Here is a 12,356-nt window from a genome sequence, read left to right on the forward strand (position 1 = left end):
TAATAGAACTGGAAATCTACAGGTAAACTTAGCACTAACAGACAGGGAGGTATTGGGAAAAGATAGTGGTGATACGTGCCAAGAAGTTTCAGGGTAAGCTTTTAAATTTTAGGTACTAGTATCTAAATAATGAATTCCAAGAGACCTAACCTCTTGAAATAACTTTTTTTTTTTTTTTTTTGAGATGGAGTCTCGCTCTTGTCGCCCAGGTTGGAGTGCAGTGGTGCGACCTCAGCTCACTACAACCTCCGCCTCCCGGGTTCAAGCAATTCTCCTGCCTCAGTCTCCCGAGTAGCTGGGATTACAGGTACCTGCCACCATGCCCGGCTAAGTTTTTGTATTTTTAGTAGAGATGGAGTTTCACCATGTTGGCCAGGTTGGTCTTAAACTCCTGACGTCAGGTGATCCACCCACTTCAGCCTCCCAAAGTGCTGAGATTACGGGCATGAGCCACCACGCCTGGATTTTTTTTTTTTTTTTTTTTTTTTTTTTACGAGACGGGTCTTGTTCTGTTGGCCAGGCTGGAATGCCTGCAGAAGTGTGATCATAGCTCACTGCAGCCTCAAACTCATGGCCTCAGCCATTCTTTCACCTTGGCCACTCAAAGTGCTGAGATTACAAGAGTGTGCCAGAGCCACTGCGCCCAGCCTTGAAATAACTTTTTGAATAGTTTTATTTCCTAATTGTAGGTTAATTTGTATATTATAGGTTGTTATGCCCAATATGATAAAGATCATTTTTATTAAAAACTGTTAGGAAAGTGAAGGCATTGGTTAAATCATTGTGTTGCTGGAATTGTATTTCTTTTTTTTTTTTTTTTTGAGATGGAGTTTCGTTCTTGTTGCCCAGGCTGGAGTGCAGTGGGGCTTGGTCTCGGCTCACTGCAACCTCTGCCTCCCCGATTCAAGCTATTCTCCTGCCTCAACCTCCCAAGTAGCTGGGATTACAGGCGCCTGCCACCGTGCCCGGCTAATATTTTTGTATTTTTAGTAGACACAGGGTTTCACCATGTTGGCGGACTGGTCTCAAACTCCTGACCTCAGGTAATCCACCCGCCTTGGCCTCCCAAAGTGCCGGGATTACAGACATGAGCCTCTGCGCCTTGCCAGTATTTCTTAATTTTAAAACATTATTATGGTCAGAACTGAGATCATTAAATATTATAAGATTTAATATCCTATTATTGCTGAGCTCTCAAAATTTTGGGGGTTGGTTATGCAATTGTTTATTGAGTAAAAGTTATTTATTTAAAATTATTATTACCATAATTTACATTGTGAAGGCAAATGTAACTTTTATAAGTTGATAATTTTATTTTTCCATATACTTATCAATGTCTTCATCATGAAATTTTTCATAAGTTTTTAGTTATATCTGTAGGTTTCATTGTTTACTTGAAAAAAATTAAAAACTAATTTTGCCTAGGGAACTATTTCACATAACTGCTTAAGTTTAAATGAATTTCAAACAGTATAGATTGATCTAGAATATAGGAACAAAAAGATTGTTAACTAAGAAGATAAAAAAGTTTGGGTCTTTTGGGAAAATTAACACTATTGCAGGGAAGTACAGAGAATTCTCACTTTAAAATATTTAAACAATAGTGCTTATTTAAGCTCCAACACTCTGCTAGTTTCTTGGGGTTGCCATAACAAATTACTACAAACTTGTGATTTAAAACAAACACCATTCTCTCACAATTCTGGAGACTAGAAGTCTGAAGTTGAGGTGACAGGAGGGCCTTAGTCTCTCTGAAGGATTTAGGGAAGGATCCTTCCTTTCCCTCTTCCAGCATCTGGTGGCCCCAGGTGCTCCTTGATTTGTGGTAGCATAACTCTGATCTCTTTCTCTGTCATCACGTGGCCACCTTCTCTGTTACTGTGTCCAAATCTCCCTTTCTTTTCTTTTATAAAGATGCTAATATTGGATTTAGGGCTTACCCTAAATCCATGATAATTTTCATCAGAAGATCCTTAACTATATCTGCAAAGACCCTGTTTCCAAATAAAGTCACATTATGAGATTCTGAAGGACATGAATTTTCAGAGAACGCTATTCAAGTCACCACAAACACAATGGTTCATGCAGTTATTATAATAATAGTAGTTGTTTGTAAATATTAGGAAATTTATCTGGATAGAACAGTGCTAAATAGGCTTAATTTTTTAAAAACAATTTTGCAACAAACAAAATTATTCAAAAAGCCAAATATATGAAATAGAAATCATTCCCACATTACAAGTTAAATCAGCATCCACTCTAAATACTTCATTGAAAAATATGCTGTAGAAAATTCAGAATTCCTTGGAAGACAGATACATAGCTTTGCATGATTTTTTGTTTGTTTGTTTGTTTAGAGACAGAGTCTTTGTGATGGCCAGGCTGGTCTCAAATTCCTGGGCTCAAGCGATCTGCCCGCCTTGGCCTCCCAAAGTGCTGGGATTACAGGCCTTTGTTTTTTTTTTTGTTTGTTTGTTTTTTGAGACAGGGTCTCGCTCTGTTGCCCAGGCAGGAGTGCAGTGGCACTATCTTTTTAAATTTTTTTGTAGAGATGGGGTCTCCCTATGTTCCCCAGGCTGGCCTTGAACCCCTGGCCTCAAGGAATCCTCCTGCCTTGGCCTCCCAAAGTGCTGATATTACAGGCATGAGCCATTGTGCCGAGCCTGCTTTACACAGTTTTAAGAAAGGCTTAAATTTGTGTTGTGTTCTTTGTTCTAACTTTAAATTACTAGTGCCACCTGTTTTCTCCATATTATTATGTTGATAACAGCCAGTAGATACTTTCTTGGGATCTAGTGTCACAGCCTACATTTATTTCTCTATACACTTGTTTTACAAGCAGAGACTATCAGATTGAATCTTCATTCATTTAAAAAAATTGAGTGTGTTCACATTATTGCATTGACTCTTCATGGTCACGCTGAGTTATCCTTGAAGGTGCATAAAGGTTAAATAATTTGCCCATGTTCATACTGAGCATGAATGGAATTAAAAGGGATTAAATGAAACTTGAACCCAGTTTTCTGGCTTTAAATCAAAACTTTTGTCTATAAATACATTGTGGGGACTGGGAGGTGGAGATGAGTAGTGGCAAAGGCACTGAATTGATAAACAATGGGTAGATTCTCAATTTGTCTGGAATATTGGGACCATAAGAAGAGAACTAATAAGTAATAAATGAAGATTATATTAGAGCAGCCAAAACAGGTTTTTTTCCAACTATTTTACTAGGCCAACCACTTTACATTGTGTTTCTTCTGTCCTTCTCTGGAGTTGAAATTCTTGATATTTTGGCAGCCACACATGAGAAAATTGATACAAATAAATAAAAGAAAATTTAAAACTTGTTACACAGGAAGGTTTAAAAGTGTTTTCACTTTTGGTAGTGGAAACTTTGGTAGTCAGGAAGATTGAAAATGCTTTTGAAAATATTTTTTTGTTGCAAATATGGTTGCTGTTTTTGGCATAACTGGTTAAGTCCAGATTCCTAATTATGGTAGAAAATAATTTTTCCCCTTATCAGTTAAGTATTTTGTAGAAAGTAAAAAACTATGCAAATTGACCACTGTTAAAAGATCATTCTCAGAAGACATTGCTTCTTTTCAAGCTTCTTGAATTTAATGCTTTGCTTTTAACTATGATTACAACTCGAGAGAATTTTCAAATGTTGAAACCTGTATAGCATGTTGTAATCTGTAGTGTTATGAATACCACATAAATTTAGAGACAGCAATGAAACATCACTTTTTTTCCTCACTCTTAAATGTTGACTCAAGAAGTCACCTAGTAGACTCTCACTGGTATGTATGATTAAAAATGGATAGAGCCTATAGAATTTTATGTTAAAATATTTATTTTGAAACAATGAATTGTTCCCCAAGAAGCGGTTTTTGTTTTACTCCTTCTAGTGTATTGGTTTTTTTGTTTTGTTTTAAGATTCTATTGCAGCCTTGGAAATGAGGAGGATTGGGATACTTTTTTTTTTCTTTTAATTAATGAAAGAATGTTAAACCGTAGAATACAAGTTAATGACAAGTCATGTAAGTAAAAAGCAATTTTAGTTTTGTAAGGTATACATGTATTTTACTGTAGAAACTAAGAACACGAATAGTAAAACAATATTCAGTACATCCTACAAATAACTTAAAATATTTTAGTTTTGTCTTGTATAAGTAGGAAGTCATGCGGAGATGGGTGTCATACCCATCAAGATGCTCCAACAGAGAATCAAATATACTTTGGTCTTAGAATTTAGAGTTTTGCCACTAAAGACTTTTAAAGCCATATTGTGCTTTTATGGTAACAAGCACAAATGGAGGTAACACCTTGGGAAAAGTTCTGGCTCTCAAAGGAACCAGGTTAATTGCCTTTGCTTTCAGATTGATTGTCTGGTGTTCTCTCTTTTTTTTCTCTTCTCTCTCTTTTCTTGGTCTCCTTTCTCTACAAACTGTGTTTTGTTTTACTCACATTTGACTTTACCTCCTTATAGACTTAGTTTCTGAACTGATCCTTTCTCCCTGGCTATTGAGTTCATGTGTCCATATGATTTGGAAACTCTGCTCATCTATTTTTCTACCCAGTTTTTACTTATAATTCATAACCAGGATGGTGGTGGTTCTGCTGCACATTTCTGGTGCATGCTCCTGCATATTCATTTGCATATTGCTTCCATTGACGTGCCTATGCTAAACTATTTTACTTACAGTAGTAATACTTGTTAAAAATTTTAAGCATTACAGAAACTTGCTGACTCTTGAATGTAGTACATATCTCTGCGGGTCTTATCACAATGAATTTGTTTCTAGGTACTTGAACAGAAACTTTCTAATTCTTTCTGTCTTTTCTTTTTTTTTTTTTTTTTTTTTTGAGATGGAGTCTTGCTCTGTCACCCAGGCTGGAGTGCAGTGGCACAATCTTGGCTCACTGCAACCTCCACCTCCTAGGTTCAAGTGATTCTCCTGCCTCAGCCTCCTGAGTAGCTGGGATTACAGGTGCCCACCACCACTCCCAGCTCATTTTTGTATTATTAGTAGAGACAGGGTTTCACTATGTTGGCCAGGCTGGTCTCGAACCCCTGACCTCAGGTGATCCGTCTGCCTCGGCCTCCCAAAGTGATGGGATTATAGACATGAGCCACTACTCCGGCTGAAACTTTCTAATTCTCTTAATAAAATGAAACCCTGTAATTTTAAACACTACAGAAACCTGCTGACTCTTGAATGTAGTACATATCTCTTCAGATTTTGTCAGGATGAATTTAGTTCTAGGTACCTGAACAGAAACTTTTAAATTCTCTTAATAAAATGAAACCCTAGTCCTCCAAGGTTGACAGCGGAAGGAGCGCCTGCCTCCGTATGGGAAGGATTGGCTTGAACTCAAAGCTCCAATTCTTCTATTTCTCCAGTGATCTCATGGAGTGCCACTTTTTCTTAACATTCTGGCCTAACTCCCACTGCCAAATCATTCATCCCTTTATTTGCTGAGGCACAGCTGCAGCAGTGAAATAAAATTTTTCTGAAGGTTAAAAATAAAAAGATAATGAAACCAGAGAATAACCTTTAAGTCAGTAGTCTGGTTTGCAAGGTATAGTTTCCTCCGTTTCAGTCTGTAGTCTCCTAAAGGGATTCCACCCTGCCTAGTTTGTGGTCTGCCGTCATATGATGAAGGTCATCTTGCCTTTCAGCATGTTTCCTTAGGTCTAGGCCCTAGATGGTGGCAAGACAGACAACCTGTTCCTGTCAGATCTATCTAATGAGGTCCGTTTTCCTGGTTCTAGTTTTCCATCCAAATGTCTGTTTCTTTTCTGTATGATTCATATCAGGACTGTGCTTCAGGAAATACTCCATTTCTTATCCAAGGCCTTAAACTACAGCACTGACTGGTCTGCTACATTATAATTTAGCACAAGAAGAAGAGATACACACATACAGCAGTGTGGGAAGGGACATCTTTGTTTTTGTACCTGTTTGCCACCCATGGTCCTAGCATTGACAAAACTTTGATGTTACCTAGAAATGTGGTCATAACATTCATATACAAATCAAAGCACAGCTAAATAAGCTTTATATTTTCTGTTTCTTTTAAAAGAAAAATAAGTTCTCTAGAGAGAACTATGTGCTCATATTTATTTTTAATTGATTCATTGTAGTCTTTTCTGTTTGATTTTGATCTGAACAAATAATGATACCATTTTTATTACTTAGTAAGCATGAATGTTGAAGCAATTTTTTAAAAAACAGTAGTTTGAGTTCAAAAACATCTAGATCCTGGACTGATTTAACTTGTGCAATTAAGTTGAAGTAATGATTTCTGAAAGCTTGTCCTATCCCTTTCATTTGACTCCCTTTTGTATAATGGGTCTGTTCTTTCTACTAATAATTAAACAGAATAATTAGTTATCAAATAATTCAAAAACTAAAAATGGTCTTCTATTTACATGTTACATAAAGGCTCACTCCAGGGATTTATTTATTTATTTATTTATTTTTTGGAGACGGAGTTCTCACTCTGTCGCCCAGGCTGGAGTGCAGTGGCGCGATCTTGGCTCACTGCAACCTCTGTCTCCCAGGTTCAAGTAATTGTCCTGCCTCAGCCTCCATGGTAGCTAGGATTACAGGCATGCGCCACCATGCCTGGCTAATTTTTGTATTATTAGTAGAGTTGAGGTTTTACCATGTTGGCCAGGCTCTCTCGAACTCTTGACCTCAGGTGATCCGTCCACCTCGGCCTCCCAAAGTGCTGGGATTACAGGCGGGAGCCACCGCGCCCGGCCTATTATTATTATTATTATTTTAAGACAAGGTCTGGCTCTGTTGCCCAGGCTGGAGTACAGTGGTATCATCACAGCCCACTGCAGCCTCTGCCTCCCAGGATCAAGCCAATCTCAGCCTTCCAAGTAGCTGGGACTACAGGCACATGCCACCATGCCTGGCTAATTTTTGTATTTTTAGTAGAGACGGGGTTTTGCCATGTTTCCCTGGCTGGTCTTGAACTTATGAGTTCGCACTTTGGTAGTGCTGGGATTATAGGCGTGAGCCAGTGTGCCTGGCCTGGTATTTTTTATTTTTAATGAATAATTTTAAAGAAATGGTATGGTGAAATCACCGTGTTTGCCCAGGGTTGTTTATACTTGTGGCTCATGAGGTTTGAAGTTATTGAAGAAATTGTTGCAAGACCTAAGGAAATTGTGTGAGTAGCTGGTAACTAGCAAATAAGTAAGTCTTAGTTACAGTGAACTACTTGTCATTCTCCTAAAGAATCAAGATTGCTGTCCTTGATTTTGTAATTGCTACTCCCTTGTTATTCTGTCTTTTTGATCATAACCACTCCAGTGGGTAAGAAGTGGCATACCGCTGACATTTTAACATATGTATTTCCAGAGATTTTTGTGTGCATCCATATACATATATATGTATAATTAATTTTACTTTTTTTTTTTTTTGAGACAGAGTCTTGCTCTGTCGCCCAGGCTGGAGTGCAATGGCACAATCTTGGCTCACTGCAAGCTCCGCCTCCCGGGTTCACGCCGTTCTCCTGCCTCAGCCTCCCGAGTAGCTGGGACTACAGGCACCCGCCACCATGCTTGGCTAACTTTTTTCCGTTTTTTAGTAGAGACGGGGTTTCACTGTGTTAGCCACAATGGTCTCAATCTCCTGACCTCATGATCCGCCTACGTCGGCCTCCCAAAGTGCTGGGATTACAGGCGTGAGCCACTGCGCCTGTCCTAATTTTATTTCTTAAAAACATGTTTATAGCATCTATCCATTTATATAAGCTGTGTTTTTAAAACTTAACTGCATGTTATTGGAAGCTTTCCATATTCTATATACAGTTGACCCTTCAACAACATGGATTTGAACTGCATGGGTCCACTTATACACATTTTTTTCTGCCTCTGCTACCCTTGAGGCAGCAAGAATAACCCTTCCTCTTCCTCCTCCTCAGCCTGCTCAACATGAAGACAATAAGGATGAAGACCTTTGTGATGATCTACTTCCGCTTAATAGTAAATGTGTTTTCTTACGATTTTATTAATAACATTTTTTTCTCTAGTCTGCTTGATTGTAGAATACATTATATAATACATATTAACATTAACAATATGTATTAATCTACCATTTATGTTATCTGTAAGGCTTCTGGTCAAGAGTAGGCTATTAGTAGTAAAATTTTTTGGGGAGTCAAAAGTTATATGTAGATTTTCGACTGCACAGGGGTTGGTGCACCTAACCCTTGAGTTATTCTAGGGACAACTTTGTATATATAAAACATAATGTTAATTTTTATTAACTACAAAATGTTTTTATCATTTTAATATATAATTTAAAGTAAATAAATTTATCAATTAATCTCTTATTAGATAATTTTGTTATTTCCAAATTTTTGCTGTTATAAATAGTGCTGTGATGAATTGTTCTAGCCAGATTTTTGCATTGATTTTTAATTTCTCAGGATCAATAGAGAGGCAGTAAAGTTTAGTAGTAGAAAAGTTAGAAGTGTGGGATGAGCTAGATGCGGTGGCTCACTCCTGTAATCCCAGCAAGTTGGGAGGCTGAGGTGGGAGGATCATTTCAAAACAGGAATTTGAGGTTCCAGTGAGCTATGATTGCACTACTGTACTCTAGCCTAGGTGACAGAGTGGGACCCTGTTTCTACAAAAATAGATAAAGTGTGAGATGGAGCCACATAGTCTGAGCTTGATTCTTGGTTTTGCCTCCTAGTAGTTCTGGCTTTAGACAAGTTACTTAATTTTTCTGTCTCAGTTTCTGCATTCATAAAATTGGATAATAGTAAATAGTAGTATCTACCTCATAGAGATGTTGTGAAGATTAAATGAGTTATTTCATGTAAAGTAAAACAGTGTCTGGTACACAATAATAGTGCCACAGTTTCATCATAGAAATGGAACTGCTGGGTCAAGGATATGTATGTTTATATGGACGTATGTGAATTTTCTTCCTGGCATCCCTTCCTTTGGGAACCATGCCTTCTTTTCCCTATGGTTCCAGGGAAAGTTTCAGTCCTAGTTACCCTACCCTCTACTTTAAGCTAGGCCAATTAGAGCTTGGGTGTTTTCTTTTGGAACAAACTGGCACGCCTATCTTTTCCCACTAGGATGACTAAGGTAAGATACTGTGATTAAGTTGAGGCTGCCAGTGTGTGTTTTCCTTACTGTGTTTAGAGAGTCTCTGAGTATTGAACACAAGCTGAGGCAAGGATAGTCAAAAAATGAAAAGACAGACATAGCTCTGGAAACATTATCTAAACTTCTGGTTCCAGCTGTTTCTGAAAGCCAAAAGAACATTTTGAATAGTTTTGAGGTATATTGCTAAAATGCCTTGCAGAAAGATGTGTCAGTTTATACTGTCAGTAGTAGTATGGGAGTATACCCATTTCCTTCAGGGAGATTTTAATTAGGAAAAAAAATCTCTTAATGAGGTATTGCTTAAGAAACAACAGAGGAAACTGCATAGCTTCATGAAGACGAAGATGCTAAGGGGCTGGTTCAGAGAGATCAGACCTTCAGATTACATCTCTGAAACATTTTGCTGCTTGTCTTTGGTCTTTATTGTGTCCTAGGAATGTTTGAAACAAGGAATTGGAGTTCTGAAAATTTCAAGGTCCTTCCGTTTATATTTGTCTAATTTTTTTAGACTGAAAAAGAGTTCCTTGAGAGCATGGCCCAAATATATCACAGTATGCTATCAGTAGAGAAACTTTTGAAACTGGAAAAAATGTCCTTTCAACAGAGAGACTACTACTTTTTTAGCAGAATGCTTTACATACTGGGAGGTAAACAATTATTTACTGATTGTTTATTGAGTAGACAGTTGAAGGGCTTTTGGTGATTTTCCTAACAGACTGAGTTAGGAGAAAGAATTTGTGTTGTTTCTGGAAAGGCCTATTTTCCACTGATGACACCATTCTATAAATGTCATCTTTTTCCTTGATCCATTGTAGCTTTTTGTGTACTGTATTAATAATTTACAAGGTTCACTAATACCATGATATGAAGAAAACAAATTATTTGGGAACTTGACATCTCTCTATTTTTTTTCTTCAAGCAAACATTCTATCCTTATAGTAATTTAAAATATAGGTTTAAGAACTTAAAATGGAAGATTCTTGTTTAAAGAAAATAAGTGGTTTTGCGGCAAGTTTTTAAGTGGAAAAAAAATCTGTATAGTTAATGACATCTGCTTGTAGGTAAAACTGTCCTTTGTTTTTCCTAGCTTAAGTTAATTCTAGTAACATTTACAGAGAGAAATCAAGTGTCAGAACAAACTTGGACAATAATAGTATGAAAATTAATTCACAGTGGAAAGTAGCAGTTGGGACTGGAGTGAATTTTATAAATGCTTCATATACTTGTCCTACGCGGTCTTCTAGGGAATTTGAAAAGAATGTTACTTGTTTTTCTTTGGAGACAGATGTTTTACCAAATCGTAGCCTGAGTAAACCCAAATCCACATGAGATTGGAGTTAATAAAAGTCGTTTTTTTAACAGGAGGAAAGAAATGAGAGGGAACAACAGAATAAATATTCATTTAAGATAGTGAAACACTGAAGATTTTTGAAAATGTAAATTACTGTGTTACTAAAAAACCATATTACTCCCTTCTCCCTCACCCCCACCTTAAACTCCCTTTCATTGCTACTGTTCAGATTGTGTGTTTGAGGAATTTGGTTGTAGAAGAATAAAGAAAATCCTTGAGTATAGCACCTGATAAAGTTATCACAATCTGAATTAGGAGAGGATTATATGGTGACAGTCTTGGCCTTTTTTTAATTGTGTGAATGATGGAACACATAATTCCTACTATATGCCAGAATTTATCTAACTGTGTTAGTGTCTCGCAACAAGCTGATAAGATAGGTGAAGTTACTGCGATTTGGAGACATTAAGTAATTTGCTGAAGGTTATACAGCTGGTACTGGTAGTATCGGTAACTGAGTTGTCTTTTTTCTTTTTTTTTTTTTTTCAATCCAAGACCCATGCTCTTAATACTATGCACAAAACGTCTGTTGACCTTGGGGGAATCCCCAAATATTATTTAGTTATTTGTTTATTTGAGAAATGTTTATTGACCATTATGTGCATGGCATGATGCCACAAAAATAAAGCAAGTCAGATACTGAATGTGCCTGCTTGCAGATTAGAGTAAATAGAACTAGCTCATTTAGGAAAAAGCTAGGCTTTTCTCCTTTAAGGAAGAGTTAGCAGCCTTTCATAAGTGGAGTGCTAAATGACTTCCTTTTAGCCATTCAGTCAAATATCTATCGAGTAATGGGGTATTGGCTTTGTTCTTAAGGAATTTATCCAATTTTGTTAGGTTTAATCAACTTTATTAGCAGAGAAATGAAAAATTATTCTTTTAAAAGGCTCATATTGACTGGTTGTGGTGGCCCATGCCTGTAATCCCAACACTTTGGGAGGCTGAGGTGGGCAGATCACTTGAGCTCAGAAGTTCAAGACCAGCCTAGGCAACATGGCAAAACTCCATCTCTACAAAAATATACAAAAATTAGCTAGGTGTGCTGGTGTGCACCGGTAGTCTCAGCTACTCGGAAGGCTGGGTTACGAGGATGGCTTGAGCCTGGGAGGCAGAGGTTGTGAGATTGTGCCACTGCATTGCAGCCTGGGCAACAGAGTGAGACCCTGTCTCAAAAAACAAAACAAACACACACACACACACACACAAAAGCTCATATCCATATTATTAATAGTATTCAGTCTGCTAAATTTGTAACAATCAGGTGGTTGTGGACAGTTGTGAGGCATCAGGAGGAACTAGCATGGATATGTAGGTAGGGAGTAGGAGGTGGAACTGCCTACAGAAAAAAAATTCACCTAGATGTCTCATAAGAATGGAAAATTCAGGCTGGGCACAGTGGCTTGTGCCTGTAATTCCAGCACTGTGGGAGGCTGAAGTGGGAGGATTGCTTGAGGCTAGGAGTTCAAGACCAGCCTGGACAACATAGGGAGACCCCATCCCTAGAAAAAAAATAAAAAATAAATTAGCCGGTGTGGTGGTGTGCACCTGTAGTCCCAGCTACTTAGGTGGCTGAGGCAGGAGGATTGCTTGAGCCCAGGAGTTTGAGGCTGCTGTGAGCTATGATCACACCACTGCATTCCAGCCTGTGTGACAGAGTAAGACCCTGTCTCAAAAAAAAAAAAAAAAAAAGAAAAAGAAAAAGAAAAGAAAATTCGGCATGTTCAAGCATATCTGGCTTATTCAAACCTCTTCCCCTTGGCCATTCACTCAAGTCAGAAACTTGCCACACTCCTTTCTGTCTCACCTTCACTTCAAAGTGTTGTTTTTTTTTCCCTCAAAATTTTCTTACATCTCTTTTTT

At 37.7% G+C, this 12,356-nt stretch overlaps 1 protein-coding gene across 9 annotated transcripts in view; it reads left to right on the forward strand.

Moving 5' to 3' along the window:
• The window catches only part of SBF2 (SET binding factor 2), a 544,825-nt gene that overhangs the window by 25,305 nt on the left and 507,164 nt on the right, over positions 1-12,356 (forward strand). For 4 of the 9 annotated variants that reach the window (XM_054524670.2, XM_054524672.2, XM_054524673.2 and 1 more), the window contains exon 2: positions 185-307. The exons of the other annotated variants lie outside the window; for them this stretch is intronic. In XM_054524670.2, coding sequence (XP_054380645.1) covers positions 185-307 — 123 coding nt within the window. The remainder of the gene's footprint in view (positions 1-184; positions 308-12,356) is intronic. 9 annotated transcript variants of the gene reach the window in all.

This window comes from Pongo abelii, chromosome 9 (assembly GCF_028885655.2).
Source record: "Pongo abelii isolate AG06213 chromosome 9, NHGRI_mPonAbe1-v2.0_pri, whole genome shotgun sequence".
NCBI classification, from domain to species: Eukaryota; Metazoa; Chordata; class Mammalia; order Primates; family Hominidae; genus Pongo; species Pongo abelii.